Genomic DNA, 22069 nt, shown 5'->3' on the forward strand with positions numbered 1-22069 from the left:
AAGAGGGTTAAGTTGGGGGAGAGAAAGTTTAGGCAGAGTTTTCATTTTCAAATGCCTATAGGTACTTTTTAATACAGGAACTTCAATGCAGGTACAAAGTACATGGTTACAAAATACCTGCAATGAAGTACTGGCATTTCCCTGCCAGTTCACCTTTTCAAAGGGGAAACTCCATGGGGAGTTCTCTTTGAAATTTGCTTGCAAGTCTATGGATACAATTTATCCACATACTTAAAAGCACTACATTTAGATTCAAAATTGGTGGAATACAGGATACTAGGTACACAGGCTTTACCAGTGTGAAAAATGAACTTTTGCCCTGTCATTCTTTAGAGCCCCTCCCATGACCACCACAAGGTCCTACAAGCATGGCTATTATCCAAGTCATCCAGCCTTCCATGTCCCTATGTCTTTTCAGATGGTGCCCCATCACCACCAACCTAGTGAACACAAGGCGTGCATAGCATTCTAGACAGACCCTGGCTACTTGAGTGCTTGCATTTCTGTTAGGATTGGTAGTTCTAATCCTCTGAGCACAAGAAGGATGGCAGTCCCAGCACATGGGTGACATCATCAGAAGGAGCCCAACACGGAAAACGTATGACAAAGATTATAAAACTTTGACTAAGCCTCTCTGATTATGCCCAGCATTTATTTATTTATTTATTTATTTAACATTTTCCTATACCGACCTTCATGAAAAGGATTCATATCAAACCAGTTTACATGGAACTTAGGGTCTAACTAAATAATAAATAACCAAATAATAATTAAATAACCAAATAACAAGTAGGCCAAAGCAAAGTTACATATAACAAGGAGATTGAACTTGGGGGGCTAGAGTAGCCAGGAAGTAGAAAGACAGCGATAAAACTATAAGTTAAATACATATGAAGAATACTGGGCCTGGTGTGAGCGTCTCGTCAGTTGGGCTGAGTCTGGATTGACATTGTAGATATTAGGGGAAGGCTTGGAGGAAAAGCCAGGTCTTAAGTTTTCTTTGGAAGGTAAGAAGGCAGGGTTCCAGTCTAAGGTCTGTCGGCAGATTGTTCCAAATGACGGGGCCCGCGGTGGAGAATGCATGTTCTTTGGTTGAAGTTAGGCGGGTGGATTTAGTTGGTGGGACTTGTAGGGTACCTTTATATGCTTCTCTGATAGGTCTTGCGGATGAGTAGAGTTTGAGAGGGATCTGAAGGTCTAGTGGGAGTTGATTGTGGATGGCTTTGTAGTATAATACATGGTATAATACAAGGGTATAATACATGCATTATACCATGTATTATACCCTTGAAGCAACCCTGTGGTGAAGAGGACTAAGCCTCGATCGATATCTGGGGTACGCGACAGTCTCTACCAGCTCCAATGCCCACCACCAATTCTCCTGTTGGTTCCAAAGAGGATGTGGCTACACCTCCTGGGTCCCAGTCGATCATGGCATAGGCGCTTTTCGAGGAGGTGCTGGAGAGGCGCATGCAGTTGACCGTGGAAAGAGCGATGTGGAGCGTCAGCGTTGTGATGCCTACAGCACTGGGAACGGCACCATCCGTCCTTGAGGCACTGTTTGAATCCCTGCATGTGCCCATCGGAGTGTTATCAACACAGCCTTTGTTGGTTCCTGGGGCAACATCGATGCCTTGTGGGACATCGGGGGTACCACCACCAATCCAGTGCTTATCTACGGTTCCTCAGAGAAGGAAGCTGCTCTGGGGACTGGGGCAAATACCGGAGCCCAAGCTCCTATGGCCAGTTGAGTCCATACCCATACTTTGGTGGGCAGCTGAGGGTCTAGGACCCCATCCCCTCCTTCAGGCAGTGAGGACGAGGACCCATATGACCCCTAGGTGAATGATGACTCAGACGTCTCTCATGACATGTCAGATGGTCTCCCTTCAGATCCAACATCCCCTTCCCCCCCCCCCCCCCCAAACAGAAGGAAGTCTCCTCTGGAAGACCTCTCTTTTGCAGGATTTATTAGAATGATGGCGGCATCCCCTTTCAGTTACAGTTGAAGAGAATACTTGGCACAGAATGCTGGATATCCTTGTATCTGTGACTATTACATCATAGAATGAATTGCACAAAGGCAGAAATCAGAGTATGAATTCTTATATTCAGTTAGATGCCAAATGTTAAATACATTAAAAAAAAAAAAAAGCAGTAGCAAAAGATATTTACAGTGACACTTCCCTCACATGTTCCAGGTGCAAGACAGTATCAGGAAATCAGGAACTCAATACTGGAGATTCAGTCTCGGGTCTTCAAATGGCTGATGGCACTTGAATCTTCATCCTGATTCTCTTAGCTTTTATGCTTCATTTTGGCCTTCCTGCCCTACTGTTTTGTGTGAAGCTGCAGCTGTTTTGTTCCTAATCTTTATGTAAGAGAGTTCTGCTTCTAACCTAATCTTAGTTATGCAGGAAACGACCTTGTAGCTGGTCTGAGTTCTGAGTTTTGCTTGTTTCAGCTATCTCCCACTTTTGCATACATTTGTCTTCACATCCACTAATTAACTGTCTGCAAAATTTCTACACAATCCTACAGTGGTGGAGCCTCCCACAAAGATTGTGGCAGTCCCAGTGCACAAGCTCTTTGTGGAGTTGCTGATGAGGATGTGGGAGCACCCCCTCTCAGTTCCTCCCATGAATAGGAAGGCAGACGCATTATATCTTGTCCAAAAAGCTCTCTGATTTGACAAGTGTCAGCTGCCACACTAATCTGTGGTAGAGAATCTGCTCTCAAAAAGGCCAGGCACACTTGGACCCATTCCTCGGAACCCCTGGGGAAGGATCATAGGGCCATAGATGCTCTTGGGAGGAAAGTTTTTCAGGGTGCCATGCTTAATGCCCACATAGCAGCTTACCAGCTCTGCATGAACCAATATAGTGGGACATCTGGAAGCAGGTGCAGGAGGTGTCCAAGCAGTTGCCTCAATAGCAGCAGGACACGCTTCAGTCGCTGGTGCATGAGGGCGTGGAGTGCAGAAAACACAAGGACCTACAATGTCTTCGAGACAGAATCAAGGGTCTCTTCAGCTGGAATTGGTGCCTGCAGACTTGCCTGGCAGAGGGCATCCTATCTCCGTCAGGAAGTGCAGGAACGACTCACTGACATGCCATGCACTGGAAAGAATCTCTTCAGAGATAAGGTGAAGGTTGCGGTGACTCAGATGCGGGAACTCAATGTGACACTCTAACAACTCTGCACCAGCGCCCAGGATCCGTCCTCTGCTAGGAGGTCTCCAAGGTCTGATCAGAGGAAGTTTTTCTTCCACCCAAGGAGATAATATCCTCCACTTTCTCGGCCCCTGTCAGCAGCAGCAGGCCCTTCACATCCATCTCTGGTTTTCTCCAAGGATAGCAGAATGTCGGTCCTCCCGAAACCCACCGTCCACCCCATAGAGTTGTTTCCATTTCATGGGATCTTATTTTCAATTTTTATTCTCAATTCTGTTCTAAGTCTGAGGGGACCCCTGTGTGGATGCATGGTATAATACATGCTGGCATGCTTAGAGAAGCTCAGTCAAAGTTTTAGAAACTTTGACATAAGTTCTCTGTGCCAGGTTCTATCCGTTGATGTCATGAGGACTGACAGCCTGCTGTCCTCAGAGAGCACCTGTTACAGGTAAGCAGCTCTTTTATTATAGTATTTATAGTCTGCTAAGTAATTATTTTCTGCAAGGACAAGCAGGATGATAGTCCTCGCATATAGGTGACATAATTGGATAGAGCCCACTCTAGAACTTTGATCTCAAAGATTCAAGAACTTTCAAACATGCCCTTCTGAGCATGTACAGCTGTAATCTCCACCCTGCCCCCTAGGCAGAGTCCCTCAGTCTTTTATTCCACGGAGCCATGTGGTCGCTGGAGCCGTGTGTGTCACATTATTCAGCTTTGCTCTTCCTCACTGTTTTTGAAATTGTTTTTTTTCTAGAGCTGCAGCTGTTTTTCTTTCCTTTACCTTATGGTAGTTTTATTTTCTTTTTTTCTTTTTCTTTTTTCCTCTTCTTTCCACTGTCTGCAAGCCACATAGTGGGCCTTAGACTCTGCCAGACTGTATAACGACTAATACCATCCCTTATTAAATAAATACCGCACCTGCAGTTTAGTATCTGTGTGCTCTCCTTGCTCTGTCTGTTTTTGTCCCTTTGTCAGGTGTATTCATTAGCCTAGAGACCAGCATTTGGGAACAGAAATTAGCCATTGTCTGCAGGTTTTCCTGTGAGAGGCAGCTACAAGCTATCTGAAATGTTTTTTTTTCCCTACAAGTAATCTCAACTGTTTGGTTCCCCATTTCTTACCCCCTGTACCCCCCACCCCTGAGTTTACTTTTCTTATATAATCTTCCCTGACTCATAGTTAATTATCTTCAATTATTTAATCTCCCATTATGTAGTAGTTCCTTACAGCTCAGATAATAGTAACTTAAACTGTCATATTGCTTGTAAAAATTGGTTTTCATATTCTACCTATTAATGTTTACTGGCTAACACTAATACTTTTAGTTTTTATTTCAGATATCTATTAAAAAATCTTTTGCTATAGTCTAAATTTTACTATATCTTATCTATAGGTTTTTAAGGAATTAGTGATAATTTAACAAAATGTCTTTCATTCAGTGCAACAGTTGTGGTACTTATGTCACAAGGCCTATCATTTGGAGAATCAAAGGTTGTTCCTTTTGCCTTCAGCTTTCTGCAATTAAAATGGAGCTGATTCATCTAAGGGAGGAACTGTCCAGGTTTCAGTTACCCTCCCCTTCCTTGAACTATCCAGTATCTCTCGCCCATCTCCCACAGAGGTTTCAGAAACCCAGGAAAAAATGGTTTACAGTTGCAGCATCCTGTGCTGCAACTGTGCATCAGCCCAGAGATGTCAGACATCCAGGATTCAAAAACCCAGGAACAATTGGTTAACTATAGGCTTTGACAGAATAAGGCCTATGATGAAGAGAAACCCACTCTCTCCAGTTACCTATACATAATGTCTTTTCTACATTGTAGAATGAAAAAACCTCAAGCAATAGATCTCAAAGTGATTTCTAAAAGAGAAGTCACTCAATGCACCTTTGAAAGAATTAAATGTCATAAAAGAAAGCTACTTCTGCTGGGAGACTTTGTCATCAGAGTAAACAGTGTGGGAGCACATTTTGATGGTGACACAACAGTTAAATGCCTTCTAGGATCCTCAGCTAGTAGAAATGCAAACCAGATAGTCATTGAAGAAGAAAGTAGGAACTTTAATATTAATGTTATCATCCATCTGGGGAACATTGACCTCAATAGAAATGGAAGAAATCTAGGAAAGATAAGATAACACTGCAAAGTCTTTTCAGAAGTATTACCTGTTCATGGAAAGGGAGATGAAAAACTATGCCATATAGATAATTTCAAATGACAAAGCAGCCTCAGACGCCCTGTCACTGGGGCAAGGGTCTTCTGAATGCATATCCTCCAATTCCTTTAGTGGCGAAATCTCTCTTGAAGCTTCGCAAAGACAAGGAGACTATGATCCTCATAGACCCTTATTGGCCAAGACGGGTCTGGTTTCAACTCATATGGGAGTTGTCCATCCGGAGACTGATCAATCTGGGGACTTCCCCAGATCTCATCACGCGAGATCGAGGCAGGTTGTGACATCCCAAGGCCCTGTCACTCGCAGCCTGGATGTTTATTTATTTATTTTATTTATTTAACACTTTTTTTATACCGACCTTCATAGTAATAACCATATCAGATCGGTTTACATTGAACAAGGGTATAACTGAAGTGACAACTAAAGTAATTAAACAATAGAGGTGAATAAGGCAAAGTTACATTCAACAAGGAGTAAAGAACTTGGAAGCTTAAATAGCTGGAAAGAAGGTAAAGGCGGTAGTAATTATAAAATAATACAGTAGAAGAATACGGGTTAAAGCTAAAGTGCTTTAACCTGGAAGTGCCAGAGTCCATCGTTCAGGAAGATAAGAGACCATCGTCCAGGTGAGAATATGGGCAACTAGTGATTGTCTGGGGGATCAGAGAAGGCTTGGTGAAAGAGCCATGTCTTGAATTTTTTTCTGAATGTTAAAAGGCAGGGTTCCAATCTGAGGTCTGAGGGGATGTTATTCCAGATAGATGGGCCTGCTATCGAAAACGCTCGGTCTTTGGTCGAGGAAAGGTGTGTGGCTTTAGTTGGGGGAAATTTCAGAGTTCCTTTGTGAATATCTCTAGTTGGTCTGTTGGAGGAGTGTAGTTTGAAGGGGATTTCAAGGTCGAGTTGAAGTTGATGGTGGATGGATTTGGGTATTAGGGTGATTGATTTGTATAGGATTCTAAAATTCACTGGTAACCAATGTAGGTTTCTGAGGATGGGTGAGATGTGTTCACCACGGCTGGTGTTGGTCAGCAATCTCGCTGCGGCATTTTGTATCATCTGCAGTGGTTTGGTGGTAGATTTGGGGAGGCCTAGGAAGAGGGCACTGCAGTAGTCTATCTTGGCGAATAGCAACGCTTGGAGGACTGTCCTGAAGTCATGGAAAAATAGGAGTGGTTTGAGTCGTTTTAGAACCTGGAGTCTGTAGAAGCAGTCTTTGGATGTAGTGTTGACCATTTTCTTTAGGTTTAGTCGATTATCTAGAAGTACCCCAAGGTCTCTAACATGCTTATGGGTGATGTGGGGATGGTGGGGGGATATTATCTTCATTTGAAGAGATGAGGAGGAGCTCCGTCTTCGAGGCATTGAGGACCAAGTTTAAGCTGTTGAGAAGACTGGTGATAGATAAAAGGCAGTTATTCCAGTGGGTGAGAGCTTTTGAGATAGATTCTGTTATAGGGATTAGAATCTGCACGTCGTCTGCGTACAGATAATGAATTAGATTAAGATCGGTTAGCAATTGGCAGAGGGGGAGGAGGTAGATGTTAAAGAGGGTTGGAGATAAGGAGGATCCTTGTGGTACACCAAGAGTGGACTTTGTTAAGGGTGATTCTTTATTATTGATTTTGACTTTGAAGGTTCTATTGCAGAGGAAGGACTTGAACCAACTGTGGGCTGATCCGGAGATACCGATATCTGCTAGGCGATCCAGAAGGATGGAGTGGTTGACAGTGTCAAATGCCGCCGAGATGTCTAGCAGGACTAATAAAAAGGAGTGGCCTTTGTCTAAACCCATTATAATATGGTCTGTAAGTGAAATGAGGAGGGTTTCCGTGTTGCGTGATTTGCGGAAACCATATTGCGAAGGGTATAGGATATTGTGATCTTCTAGATACTCTGAGAGCTGGGTGTTTACCAGTTTCTCCGTTAGTTTGGCTAAGAATGGGAGATTAGAGATGGGTCTGAAGTTGGCTGGTTCATTAGGGTCTAAATTGTGTTTCTTAAGGAGGGGTTTGAGTGAAGCGGTTTTTAGTCTGTCTGGGTAACTCCCTTGAGTTAGAAAGCAGTTTATGATACTTGTCAGAGGTCCTGAGATCATGTTTGGAATGAGAAGCAAGAGTTTCGACGGGATATTATCTGCTGGGTGGCTAGAAGGTTTCTGTCTTTTTAGGAGGGATTCGATCTCTTTGGTGGAGATTGATTCGAAGCTGTCAAGCTTGGCTCTCATGAGGGAATGAGGATTCTCGCCTGAAGTGAGAGGTGTAGTAATTGGAGGTAGGAGGGCGAGCGTATTCGAGATCTTCTGTTGGAAAAATGAAGCAAGTTCATTAGCCTTAGATAGTGCTTGTTCGTCTGGAATAGACGGCGGGGTTGATTTAGTGATTTGTGTTACGTATGAGAACAGGGCCTGGGCATCATACTGGAGATGGTGTATTTTGTTGGCATAGAATTCCCTTTTTGTTAGTAGAATAGAGGTCCTGTAGTGATGTAAAAATCCTTTGTAAGCTGAAAGGGTAGATGTGTTGGGGGTTTTGCGCCATCTATTTTCCTTGTGACGTAGGTCCTGTTTCATCTGTTTTAGTTCAGGGGTGAACCAGGGTTGATTTCCTTTTTTTGTTGGATTGATTGTTTTGGAGACTATTGGGCACCATTTGTTCGCAACTGCTTCTGTAATCTTATGCCAGGAGGATAGGGCTGAGTCAGGATTGAATAGGTCTAGGTTAATGAGTTCCTTGGAGAGCTGATCACTAAGTATATCGGATGGGCATGATTTCCTGAATTGAATGGTAGAAAGGTGAGGTGAGGTGTGTGTCTGTTTGTATGTGGAGAAGGAGGATTCTATCAGGAAATGGTCTGACCAGGGGATTGGGGTACAAGAGGGTTCTGATGTGCAAGAGAAGTTAGAGTTGATGAAAATTAGATCCAGAGTGTGTCCAGCTTTATGTGTAGGGCTGTTGATGGTCTGAGTGAATCCCATTGCACTGAGGGTGGTGAGGAGGGCTTCACAATTCGAGGAGCGAGGTGTGGTGTCAGTATGGAGGTTAAAGTCACCCATGATCATGGTTGGGAGGTCTGAATTGATATGTTTCACAATGGATTCTATGAGGGGCGAGGGATCCGTTTCTAGAATTCCAGGAGGAGCGTAGACTAACAGTAGTTGTAGTTGTTTTGATTTGACTAGACCCAATTCCAATTTGGACTCAGTCTTGATAGTATGTGCGGTTAGCCTGAGTTCTTTCTTGGTAGCTAGAAGAAGACCGCCTCCTCTTTTTTTGTGTCTGTGGAAGGTGAAGATGTCATATATATGAGTAGGTAGTTGGTTGATTAGAGCAATGTCCAAGTTTTTTAGCCAGGTTTCTGTGATGGCACAGATGTCTGGGATGGTATCCAGGAGGTAGTCGTTGAGGATGTGTGTCTTTTTAGTTAGGGATTGTGCATTGATAAGGGTTACTGAGAGTAGCGTGAGACCTAGTAGTTGGTTCAATGGTGAGGTCATGATTGGACTAATTCTTTTTTGTTTGACGTTGGTGAAGTTAATTATGGAGTTTCTCCTTTGGTTGTGAATGATTGGGATGTTGTAGGTGTGCATGATGAATGGGGTTCTGGAAGAGGTGTAGTCTGAAAGAAGATTGGTGGGGTCTGTATGCAAACTGGTGGGAGTCTGTAGGAATGCTAGAGACGTCTGAGTGGGCGTTGAGGGTGTCTGTCTGGATGGAGAGAGGTCTGGATGATTGCTGAAGGTGTCTGTATGCGTGCTGGATTCGACTGGAGGGGTGCTCTGTCCTCAGCGAGAGTGATGGGATGGGGGTTGTCTGTATGATTGCTGGAAGTGTTTCTATACTGGAAGAAATCTAGTAGTCTCTAGTTATGAACAGTAAACTGTTTTGGGGCTCCAAGACTTAATTATGTGAAAGGATGATGATGGCGAGTGGTAGAGGCTGTCGATTATTAGTGGATTGGAAGCGAGAGTACTAGGGATACTCACAGTCTGCTCCGGGTGCGCTAGGGTCGCCGGCGTACTGTAGGCATATGGACCGTGTAGGCGCTTCACATAACGTGGTAGTAGTGCAGACGAATCCTGAGGTAGGTGGCTTCTTTGAAAAAGTTGGACCTGGGCCTGGGGCACTCCAAGGAGCGCGCTAAGGGGCAGGCCCCTTAGTTCGCGCTCCTTCGTGCGCCTGGCGCCGCACAGAGCACTGATTTTTAAATCCCCGCAGGCCGAGCTCCGATTGGAGGCGCTGGTTGGTGGGCGGGATTAAGCTGGTCTCGGCGCGGTTCCCTTGCACTTTGCAGCTTTTTTAAAGTTTTGCTAGGCTGCGCTGTCAGCGCTGAGGTCGACCGGGTGGGGAGCGTGATTACCTGGCCTTCCCCCGGTGGGGCTCGGCGCCGATCGCGCAGGCCCTCCCCGGCGATTGCAGGATGTTGAGAGGTTAATTCTGAAACCACTTGATCTATCAGAGGATGCGTCTCAGGTCCTGGTGGCTTCTAGAAAGCCTTCCACTAGAAAGTCCTATGGACTGAAGTGGAGGAGGTTTTCCATATGGTGTGAGCAGAAAGCCCTAGATCCATTCTCCTGCCCCACACAAAAACTGCTTCTACACCTGTCAGAGACTGGCTTGAAAACCAACTCCATTAGAGTTCATCTGAGTGCAATTGGCACATCCCACCATGGTATAGATGATACGACTATGTCTATAAAGCCTATAGTTGGACATGTTATGAGGGGCCTGCTTCAATTGAAGCCTTCCCTAAGACCTCCCGCTGTGTCTTGGGACCTCATCGTGGTGTTAGCTCAGCTGTTGAAAGCTCCTTTTGAACCACTGCAAACTTGTGATATGGAGTACCTGACCTGGAAGGTCATATTTTTGGAGGCGATCACCTCAGCACGCAGAGTCAGTGAGCTCCAGGCCTTAGTGATTTATCCACTTTACACTAAGTTTTATCATGATGGGGGGTTTTGCGTACGCATCCCTAAGTTCCTAAGGTGGTGAAGACTTCCATCTTAACCAGTCCATCGTCCTGCCAGCATTCTTTCCCAGGCCCCAGTAGCAACAAGGTGAATGAGCCCTGCACAGTTTTGACTGCAAGCGAACCTTATTTATTTTTATTTATTTATTTTATTTATAGCAGTTATAAGTGGTTTACAAAATAAAACGTACACAGTTAATAAAAACATTAAAACATAATGATAAAACATATTAACTTAAATAAATTGAGACAAGAAAAAAGTTACATTGCATAGGAGAAATAGGACAGAAGCCCATAGACAGCACACCCAACTTTTTATTTCTTTTGATAGGAATAGGTTGGGCATTGCCATTGCCAAACAGACACCATCCAGTTGGCTAGCAGATTGCATCTCCTTATGTTATGCCCAGGCAGGACTGCATCTTGAGGGTCATGTCAAGGCTCATTCTGTCAGAACCATGGCAGCATTGGTGGCCCACTTGAGAGTAGTTCTCGTGGAGGAGATCTGCAAAGCTGCGATGTGACGTTCTCCCCATACATTCACATCTCATTATTGCTTGGGTAGGGATGGCCAACATGACGGTTGGGCCAGTCTTTCCCAACTGTTTCCGGCCTAGGGCCCATTGTTTGGGTTCAGGTTGTCTCCTCTTCTGTTACCAACAGCACCATTGTTGTTGTGCACGTTGGCACCTGGTTTTAGTGTCTGTTGGTCCCCCTTTTATGTTGGGGAGCAGCCTGTAGCTAGGGATTCACCCATGTGCGAGGACTACTGTCCTTGTTTTTGGAGTAAGCAGAGTTGCTTACCTGTAACAGGTGTTCTCCAAGGATAGCAGGATGTAAGTCCTCATGAAACTTGCCTGCCACCATGTGGAGTTGGGTTTCTCCTATTTTTTCATTTATCTCTAACTCTATATTATAAGACTGAAGAGGAATCCCGCGTGGAAGCGTGATATAGGGCATGCTGGGCATGCTCAGGGTGGCAAGTCAAAATTCTAGAAACTTTGACATAAATTTTCCTAGCGTGTAGCAGATGGACTCAGGACCAATGGGTATAGTGTGCTCCTGATAGCAGTTGAAGGCGGAGTCAGATTTCAATCTGACGTCAGCCCTATTACATATACCCCTGCAGGAAGCTCTATTCCTCTGTATTTCTGCATCTCCATAGCAGTTTGGGACTCTATGCACGCTTGCACGACACTGGGATCTGGATCCACCGACAGTACACCGGATCTGGCTACCCCCAGCGGGAGCCTCCCTCAAACGGGGCTCCCCTGGGACTCAGCACCTCTCAATTTAGACCCAGCATCTTTCTCCTGGGTAGAATTCTTCAAAGGCCTACATACCTTTGTCCACATGCAACCTGCGCCCCCGATGACATAACCACAGCCTCCCCTAGAGGACCCTAACATCCCAGGACCCTCTAAACCCAGAGGAGTGCCCATCCTGCCTCAAAGCCCCAATGTTGGGGACACAGACACCTCGGACGAGGATCAAGACTCCCTGGAGGAAGGGGAAATCCCTCCAGGAACGGAATCCTACCGAACAATGAGGCAGTTCTTCGCCAAAGACGAACTATCAGACCTCATGGCTCACAGCTTGAAAGAGCTCGTTATCCCAGGGACAAGTGCCACAGGGGAACCGAAGACGAACCCCCCTCCTCAAGGGACTCCATCAGGCCTCCCACCATTTCCCTTTACTGCAAGCCGTTCAACAGCTGATTGACCTGGAATGGGAGACTCCGGAGGCCACTTTCAAAGGGGGGGACAGACCCTGGCAGCCCTATACCCCCTGGACCCCACCGCCAAAGATCTCCTGGCATTTCCCAAAGTGGATGCCATGGTCTGTGCGGTCTCAAAAACGCACTACTATCCCAGTCGAAGGAGGAGCAGCACTCAAGGATGCCCAGGACAGACGTCTGGAATCCATCCTCAAACAGTCATTCGACGTATCAGCTATGTCACTACAGATCGCGGCCTGCTGCGCCGTGGTGACACGCACCTGCTTATCAAAGACCAGGAATGCCACCACACCCATCGAAGCACTAAAACCAGCAGTATCATTCCTCATGGATGCGACCTCCGACCTGGTGCGCACCGCAGCCAGAGGCGTTTCGTCCGTTGTGGCAGCCAGAAGACAACTCTAGCTCCGAAGCTGGTCAGCCAACGCGACATCCAAGACGAGACTCATGAGAATGTTCTTTAAGGGAACCCTCCTGTTCGGAAGCAAACTGGAGAAGTTAGCCGACAAATAGGGCAAATTCCCAGTACTGCGGCTACCGGAGGACAAGAACAAGAGAAGCCAGCACTCCTCCCCCCGAATATCTAAGGGCAGGGGATCACAGCGCTTCAAACCGTGCAAAAGTACATATCAAGCATCTCGCCCCGCAGGCAGGGGCCAGTCCTTTCGGAACAAACACAGCAAAAGGGGAGCCGGCGTGTGTCCAGGCCCCAGCCACACCCCGCAATGAAGATCAGCCGACCGATCCACAGGAAGAAGCCACAGGGGGCAGACTTGCCCTATTCTACCAAAGATGGGTCGAGATAACTTCGGACAAGTGGGTCCTAACCATCATTCGAGAGGGATATTTTATGGACTTCCCCAACATTCCTCCGGACAAATTTGTGAAATCTCCTTGCCACGACCTTTCCAAGAGGACGGCAGTGGAAACCACACTGACCAAATTGCTCAACTTAAAGGCTATAACGCCGGTGCCCACGCATCAACAAAATACTGGGCACTATTCCATCTATTTTATCGTTCCCAAGAAAGAAGGTATGTTCTGGCCCATCCTGGACCTCAAGTCCGTCAACCGCCACCTGAGGTTACCTCGCTTTCACATGGAAACCCTACGCTCGGTCATAAAGGCGATACAGCCAGGAGAATTTCTCTCATCCCTGGATCTGTCAGAAGCCTACCTGCAAATCCCGGTCCATCACGAGCATCAGAGTTTTTTACGCTTCTCGATCCTGGACCACCACTACCAGTTCCAGGCACTACCCTTCGGGCTAGCCACAGCACCCCAAACGTTCACCAAGATAATGCTTGTAGTGGCGGTGACACTGAGGAAAGAAGGAATCCTCGTACACCCACATCTGGACGATTGGCTGATCAGGGCAAAATCCCCAGAGGAAAGTCATCAGGTGACCACCAGAGTCAAAACTCTACTGGAGAACCTCAGGTGGGTGGTCAACACAAACAAGAGCTGCCTGCAGCCCTCCCAATCTCTGGAATACCTGGGAGTCCAGTTCGACACCAGACAAAACAAGGTCATTCTGACTCCTATAAGGAGAACAAAACTGATGAACCAATTGCGAAACCTGTTAAGCAGTCTTCGCCCCTATGTGTGGGGCTACCTCCAAGTCCTCGATCTTATGACATCCACATTGGAAGTGGTTCCATGAGCAAGAGCTCACATGCGACCCCTACAGCATTCCCTACTATCATGATGGAATCCGATGTCCCAGAATTACTCCGTTCGCCTCGAGCTCCTGGAGGAAGTTCGAACACAGCTACAATGGTGGCTACAAGAAGACCATCTGAGCAAGGGAGTAAGGCTATCCCCACCGACCTGAATTCTGCTCACCATGGATGTGAGCCTACGAGGGTGGGGAGCCCACTGCCAGGAACTGACTGCCCAGGGGCAATGGGACAAGGAAGAGTCGGGATGGAATATTAACTGACTGGAAGCACGGGCAGTCAGGCTAGCCTGCCTGTAGTTCAGTCACAGACTCCGGGGCGAATCGGTCAGAATCATGTCGGACAACGCCACAACAGTTGCCTACATCAACTGCCAGGGAGGAACCAGAAGCCAACAGGTGTCCCTGGAAATAGAGCCCCTAATGGCTTGGGCGGAATCAAACCTACAAGAGATCTCAGCCGCCCACATCACGGGAAAAGACAGCGTCACTGCGGATTACCTCAGCAGAGAAAGTCTAGATCCTAGGTAATGGAGGCTGTCGAACACAGCCTTCCAGTTGATAGTACACCACTGGGGAACACCAGCCATGGACCTCCTGACAACCCGGTCAAACGCCCAAATTCCCAACTTCCTCAGTCGCAGACGGGAACCACAATCCCAAGAGATCGATGCTGTTATCCAGGCCTGGCCACAGGAAACCCTGCTATATGCCTTCCCACCGTGGCCACTACTGGGCGGGATCATCCGCAAGATAGAACACCACAGGGGACCAGTACTTCTAGTGGCCCCGGACTGGCCAAGAAGGCCGTGGTACACAGACATGCGATGACTACTGACAGGGAGCCCTCTCTCTCTACCTCCACACAGGGATCTGCTCCAACAGGGCCCGATCCTCCACGAAGACCCAACTCGATTCTCTTACAGTCTGGCCATTGAGAGGACATGCCTGAAAAAGAGCGGATACTCAAGGGCGGTGATTGACATGCTGCTCCGAGCACGCAAGTTTTCCACATCTCTAACCTACATACGAATATGGAGAATATTTGAAGCCTGGTGTGAAGACCGCGACATCCTCCCGCGGAAAGTCAAAATTCCCACGATTCTGGAATTCATGCAGAACCGCTTACAGAAGGGGCTGTCTCTCAACTCCTTCAAGATGCAGGTGGCCGCGTTGACCTGCACAGAGCCAAGGTGGAGGGCGGCAGTCTAGCCTCTCACCCGGACGTCTCCCACTTCCTGAAAGGGATCAAACAGATCCGACCACCCCTAAAGTGGACGTTACCTCTATGGAATCTCAATCTAGTCCTAGACTTCCTAGCAGGAGCCTCCTTCAGACCCACCCGCGGTCTGTCCCTCCAACTACTAACATTGAAGACTGCATTCCTAGTTGCAGTCTGTTCGGCCCGTCGCATCTCCAAGCTTCAAGTCCTGTCCTATCGAGAACCCTTCCTCAGGTTCACACCAGGATCCATACCACTACGCACGGTCCCCTCCTTCCTCCCAAAAGTGGTTTCTCACTTCCATCTAAACCAAACCATCTCGCTGCCATCGCCGGACGAGCATAAGGACTCGGAAGAATCTTGCTGCCTTCACCATCTTAACGTCGGCAGACACCTAGTCCGATACCTGGAAAGGTCGGAATCCGTACGAAAGGCGGACCACCTATTCGTCCTTCACAGTGGGAAGAAACAAGGGGAAGCGGCCTCATGGGCAATCATAGCCCGCTGGATCAAAGAAGTTATCAAGGCGGCCTAAGTAGAGGCAGGCAAGCCCCCACCTCTACAAGTCAAGGCCCATTCCACTAGAGCCCAGGCAGTATCCTGGGCAGAAACCAAGATGCTATCACCCACCGAGATCTGTCGGGCGGTGACATGGTCCTCCATCCATACCTTCTCTAGGTTCTACTGCCTGGATGTTCAGGCTAGGGAGGACACAGCATTCGCAAGGGCAGTACTAAGTGGGCCACAGGCAGCCTCCCACCCGGTTCGCGAGTAGCTTTTGTACATCCCATTGGTCCCGAGTCCATCTGCTACACGCTAAGAAATTGAGAAATTACTTAGCTGATAATTTTGTTTTCCTTAATGTAGACAGATGGACTCAGCATCCCGTCCATGGCTGCCGACAAACACGGAAACCTTGGGGGACAATCCCCGAGAACAAGACAAACACGGGTAAGCCACGCTTCCCTCTAATTAAGACACCCTACCTACCAGTTGTCGGCGTTTCTTGGTTGAGTGCACTGGTGGTCTCCAGCTATAACCACATCAACCAGTTGAAGTTAATCAAAGTTAACCAAGTTAATCAAGTTATTCAGTCACACACATATCCACAATTGCTTTTTGAAGAGAATACTGAGGAACAGAGCTTCCTGCAGGGGTATATGTACTAGGGCTGACGTCAGATTGAAATCTGATCCGTCTCCAACTGCTAGCAGGAGTACACTATACCCATTGGTCCTGAGTCCATCTGTCTACACTAAGGAAAACAAAATTATCAGGTAAGTAATTTCTCCATTTCTGCAGCGAGGCTCCATCTGATGATGTCACCCATGTGTGAGGACTGACATCCTGCTGTCCTCTGAGAACACCTGTTACAAGTAAGCAACTTTGCTTTACCTACATCTTCTCACCCTGCCAGCAACTCCTTCCCATTTTACTAAAGTTAATATATCTGAAATCAGCACTTCAACTTTTGAGTGACTCCTCATTACCTTGGCTGCTATATCAAACCATATTGAAGAAAGCCCTGAGCTAGGGATTCTGCTTGTCTTCAGAAAATGTACAGTTGCTTACCTATAATAAATGTTCTGTGAAGATAGGGGACTCACCAATCTCTCACTCTCCCCCCTCCTCTTCTTCTAGAATTGAACTTTCTTAGCTTTAGGTCAGTGGTCCTTAACCCTGTCCTGGGGACCCCCCAGCCAGTCAGGTTTCAGGATATCCACAATGAATATGCATGAGAGAAAATTTGCATGTTCACTGCTTTAGATGCAAGGGCACAGGAGCTGTTACACATGCCCAGAGATTTTTCTAAATGTTTCTTGGAAAGAGATCTGATTAGACTGAGCAACAGTGTCGCCCATCTGTATGACTGGTGATGTTTTTGGACAACACCTGTTCTGTGTAAGCAATGGTTGCACTGCTGTGACTAATCGCCAGCTAGTCTGCCTCCTTGATCTTAAATTCCAATTTCTTCTTTGTCTTTTTCAACATTCCAGGGACGTTTTTGATGAGCTGCTCGAGGTGGAGAAGAGCTGCCAGATGTTTAGTATGGAACTGGGGCGGCCCATCCGGCCCCCATTGTGAGGAGCACAGGCTGGTCTCATGCTAAAGATTTCTGAACTTTACTAAGCACAACTACCAACTCAGGGCCAAGAAAAAACAGCAGACATGAAAAGAGCAAAAGTGTAAACTTTAAAAGTGCTTTGCCCACAACCCTTCATCAGCGGAGACCAACATTCCATGGTGAGACTGAAGATGAGCTCTGTGTGCTCTGAATTAGGATTCATTTAGCCTTAATGAGTTACAAGGAGAAGAGTGGACTGCTTGGAGACTAAAGACTAATAGGACATGTAACAAGAATTGTCATGAGGGCCCACAAATGTGAATAGAGGAGGATTGTAACACCCAGTGGCAAAGCATCTTTAAACCCCCGAGGGTGTATTGTATTAATACCTTTCCCCACTCTGCTCATTGCCTTGCCTTAGAGTGTGCTTCCTGCACAAATCCAGCATCCTGTTCCTCTGGAACAAACACCACAGTGGTTATGTACAGCTTCGGAATGGCCAACGGTTGGCAATGTGTGCGGCATGCACGGCATTAACTGTTCACACTTTTGTTTTAATAGAAAACTTGTTGAATATTTTTCCCTTGATGAAAATACATATATAAATATATATTGAGGGAATTTTGTTTTTAATTTCAGCAATTGTCTTTTGCACTGTTATATTTGTTGGTTTATTTTATTTTGTTTTGTGTTTTTTTGTATTGGGAAGAAGTGGCTTTCTCTTCCACTTCATTAACTTGTTATCATTCTTCTCTTAATCTTCCTTATTATTTCTTGAAAACTGTACCTTCTGGGACTACTTTACACTGCTTCACTCCACTCACATCTGAATGAAGTAAATATGTGCATCTGGATACCAGCAGTTTTTCTTTGAGGCAAGGAGGGTGTGTATCCTGTAACAGTTGTCTAGTAAAAGAAAGTGATTGTTCCCAAGTCATCTAGTTTAGTGTGACTCCTGGGTCATTGTATGATGATCTTTAGAGACAGGTTCACACCCTTTTATCATATGTGCAAACTGTCTTTGTGGAGAATCTGCACAGCTACTGAAAGAATTCACTTTTTAAATCACGGATTTAGACAAACAATATAATTCTCCATGTACCTTTTGGGTTTAATTTCATTCATGAAACTCTGTTAAGTTCTTCATGAACTGAAGTCATTGGAGGGGCTTTTGTGCTGATTTTGATAGAGCCTTATGCTAGCATACTATGGTCCTGTATGTGTTTCTATTAAGACATATGAGGGTGGAGAAGGTATTTAAAACAGGGTGCAACAGCAGTAGACGATCACTGTTTATTCCCTCAGATTTTCATAGTATGTAAGAAATATCTTAGGGCAAGACAAATTTAGGAGTAGCACTAGCCACAGGAAGAATGAAACTAGTACACCCAAAGAAGGCGTGCAAGCAGTGGGTGGGAGGGAGAGAGAAGGTTCTGTTTGACCCAAAATGAAACTAAATGTGGGTTTCCGTGTTAACCCTGAGGAAAAAGACTTTGTATGATAATGGATGTGTTGCTTACAGAGAACATTCCAGTACTACTGGAAAGTGTGCACATTTTTCACCCAATGTGTGCTTAAGAGAATGCAGCAGAATAGAAAGGTATCAATTGTATACAATATCATAAAGGGTTTTTTTTGTATTACTTACTTTGCAATTAATGGAATAATTTCTTTTATAAAAAATGGACAGTATAGTCCCTTGTGAGCCTGGTCTGAGAGTTTCCTGGAAATGCATTATAGGATTGATATTGTCATGACACTACATCAAGCAGTTCATTTTTTACTTTGTTTAACTTAAGTGCATCTTGTGCTCTACTGCTCTGTGGAAAAATGTCTCAAACACAGTTGGCCTTTTTTTGTTTTATAAGAAAAATATTTTTGCTGTTTATTATTCAGCAATGCCCTTTTAAACAAGGAATGGCCATACAAACTGTTAATGCAAAATAATACCATAGAACTTATTTTTGTCTTTATGCCTTCTATCATGTTTTCCTCCCCCCTAGATAACTTATCTAGGTAACTCTGGGATCCTCAGCAGCTAGAGGTCTGGAGGGGCACTGCGCCCAAGGCACAATCAGGGGCCACTTTGTTAGCAGCCAGCTTCTCTCCCTCCCATGGGTTCAAGGGAACCTGTATTTCACTTAGGTTTCCCCATTTTATAATAAAATATATTAAGGTCCAGCAAGGATAAATGTACATGATGAGCTCTCAAACTCCAAACCCCTTGATCACGTCTTTCCTGTATCCATCCTTCATTCTTAATCTGCAGCTAAGCCTTAGTGGCACTGTTCTGGTGCTAGAGCATAATGTTGTTTGTATATGTGTATGTATATATAGAGAGAGAACGGGAGAGAGTGCTTCTTCCAGCCAATCAAGAGATTCAGCAGGTAATCTGATTTTAGAAGTCCACTGATACTTGCAGCTTGTATAGGATAAGGGTGGTTTAAAAAAGTATCAGTTTAATTTTTTTTTAATTTCCCTTTCTCAATGATAGTTCCCTGACCTGTGGCCTCTATTGACATAACTGCCATTTTATTCTGTTATATGGCCTTGCCTTAAGCTTAGAACATTTGCCTATGCTTATGATAGACTGCTGTCAAGGAAGATTGTTGCTAAAACAAGAAGGAAATAACCATAACTGGGCTGACCCTGCACAGAATGTGCACCAAACATGAACTAACAAGAAAGTGGCAAGATTTAATGAGATGTCATTGAACTGTCTGACATCTATGTTAACAAATCTCTTCTCTATGATCAAATTTTCCTCTGACCCGATTTCCTTATTCCTGTCACTCTTCAGTGTGTTACATACTGCTGCAAACCTGCTTTCTAACAAAAATATAAATGAGCTGCTTTTGGTGATGCTTTTATAGCAAATAATTAAAGGAGTATTTCAGCTCAACATTGTCAGCTAATCTGATAATATAGCCACATGCATCTAATGTTAAACTACAGTACTTAGCAGGAGAAAATAACTTTAACATTTTTTTCCTGCTTTCCTTCTAATACATCTTACCATGCAGTCACAACCTAGAGCCTTCAAGGAACCCCAGCCTCAAGGCCTCTTCCTATCTCCAAGCAAAAGACCTAGAAAAATTAAGTCAAGAACCTTCTGCTCAGACTGCAGAGAATTCTGCCAACATGAGTGAACTACAACTTGGAAATAGGATTGCCAACTAGCTCCATGTCATCTAGATAGTTTGAGCCAATCCTGCTTATCCCAATGCATCTATGGACTATATATTCCAGTTTCTTTTAAGAAAAGCAGGCCTGCAAGTCCATGAATGGTCTGAGGCAGAAAACCAGGAGTGACTCAGCCTGTTCACATTTCTTGGAATCAGCATACAGAACACAGATCTGCTTTGAGCTACACAGTGCTGTCACTGAGCCACCTGGCCATACCAGAAATTACTTTAATAAGAACTTTTCAGCTAGTGTTGAGGTTTGCCATGTACCAATAATTTTTTTTTTCTTTTAGGGATTGTACTCCAACTTCCTGTAGTGTCCATCAGGGAGTTTGAGTCCCAAATTAGTTGATTAATAGCTTTAGCATGGGATAAGAATAGTCTGGTGTCTAATGGACTTTCAGACAATTGTCCACACTTGGTCATGTAATGATAGTGTAATTATAGTACTATAAGGCCTGCTGTTAAGAGGAAAATTAAGGTCTGGTGTTTGCTGTCCTTACAGTCCATGACCTTTGCAGGTGGGAGACCCCTCTCAGTTTAATGCACTCAAGGTTCAGTTCAATTCATTGAGCTAAACATTCCATTTTCTGATTTATGATACTAACAAAAATAAAGAAAACATAGGGTTCGATGTAGTACTGAATTCCCCTGGTATTATCTACCCTCATGGACTGCAAGCCTGGTAAAGCTTGTTTCTCTCCACAGTTTAGTTGTTTGACAATGAGGCAACACTTTTACTGCAGCTCTTAGAGATGTTTCTTTTTGTACAGGGACTGGCAAAGAACTGGTTTGGGTTTGTTTTGATGTTACTGATTTAGTGATACTTCCTTGGTACCAGTACCTTGTGTTCTGCCACTGCTCTTGCCTGCTTTCACCTGGTCTGACGATGCCCAGTTTGCCAACCTTGAAAACATAAGTACCTTAGCAGTTTACTGGAATTAGGTATTTAAGTAGCATAAGTGTTCCGTTTCATAACCTGCCATGTTTACTGTATTTACCAGTTAAAGCTCATTTTGTTAGCATCACTCAGAAGTTTGGTTTTTCTTTTTTTTATTTCTTATCAAAGAAATTGTTTTTTGCTTGTTAGTTGTTTTGAGATTTCTTGCCTAGTAAATCCAACCAGAATGAAATCAGGTATGTGAAAAACCATTTTTATTTTCTTTCAACATGAGCTTGGTCATTTTGATTAACATAGCTTATCTTCTGCACTTCTGTTTGGCTGCATGTTGAAGCTATGTTGATTCTGTTCATGACATGACTGAAACCCATTTTAGCATGACATTATATGCAAGTGTTTTGTAGTTGATGAAGCAAGTAAAGTTCTGACAGGTAGAGAGCAGGTGCTTATGTACAGTCTCAGGTACCATGTCCAGAGTGTGAGCTTTATCAGGCCAAGGGTACTTTAATATATCTGCCCAAGATGAGGAGTTTTGTACTACTACCTTACTATATTTCAATACATTGTGTTATAAAACCAAATGTATAAGTGTTTGTGGCCATAAATGAACTGAAAGGGTTTGTTTTTTTGTCTAAGATAGTTTGCTTTAGTAGGGGTGAATAAAACCGTTTTGGGAAAGGGGTGAGATAATCCCTTATTTCCTAGCGTGTAGCAGATGGATTCAGGACCAATGGGTATAGTGTACTCCTGATAGCAGTTGGAGACAGATCAGATTTCAATCTGACCCGAGCTTTAGTACATATACCCCTGCAGGAAGTCCAGCTCTTCAGTATTTTCCATCGCCATAGCAGTTAGGGACTACCTGCACGCTCCCACAGGGATAGAGTAAATTCAACGGAGAAAACCCCAAATAAGAAGAAATCTTACCTCTACAGACGAGCCCCGCTCTCCTGCGGTGACA

At 45.0% G+C, this 22069-nt stretch overlaps 1 protein-coding gene across 4 annotated transcripts in view; it reads left to right on the forward strand.

Moving 5' to 3' along the window:
• The window catches only part of USP37 (ubiquitin specific peptidase 37), a 539331-nt gene extending 521455 nt beyond the window's left edge, over positions 1-17876 (forward strand). For all 4 annotated transcript variants that reach the window (XM_029605048.1, XM_029605049.1, XM_029605047.1 and 1 more), the window contains one exon: positions 16955-17876. In XM_029605048.1, the coding sequence (XP_029460908.1) occupies positions 16955-17042 (88 nt within the window). In that variant the 3' untranslated portion in view covers positions 17043-17876. The remainder of the gene's footprint in view (positions 1-16954) is intronic.
• The last annotated feature ends 4193 nt before the right edge of the window (positions 17877-22069 follow it).

This window comes from Rhinatrema bivittatum, chromosome 6, assembly GCF_901001135.1.
Source record: "Rhinatrema bivittatum chromosome 6, aRhiBiv1.1, whole genome shotgun sequence".
NCBI lineage: Eukaryota > Metazoa > Chordata > Amphibia > Gymnophiona > Rhinatrematidae > Rhinatrema > Rhinatrema bivittatum.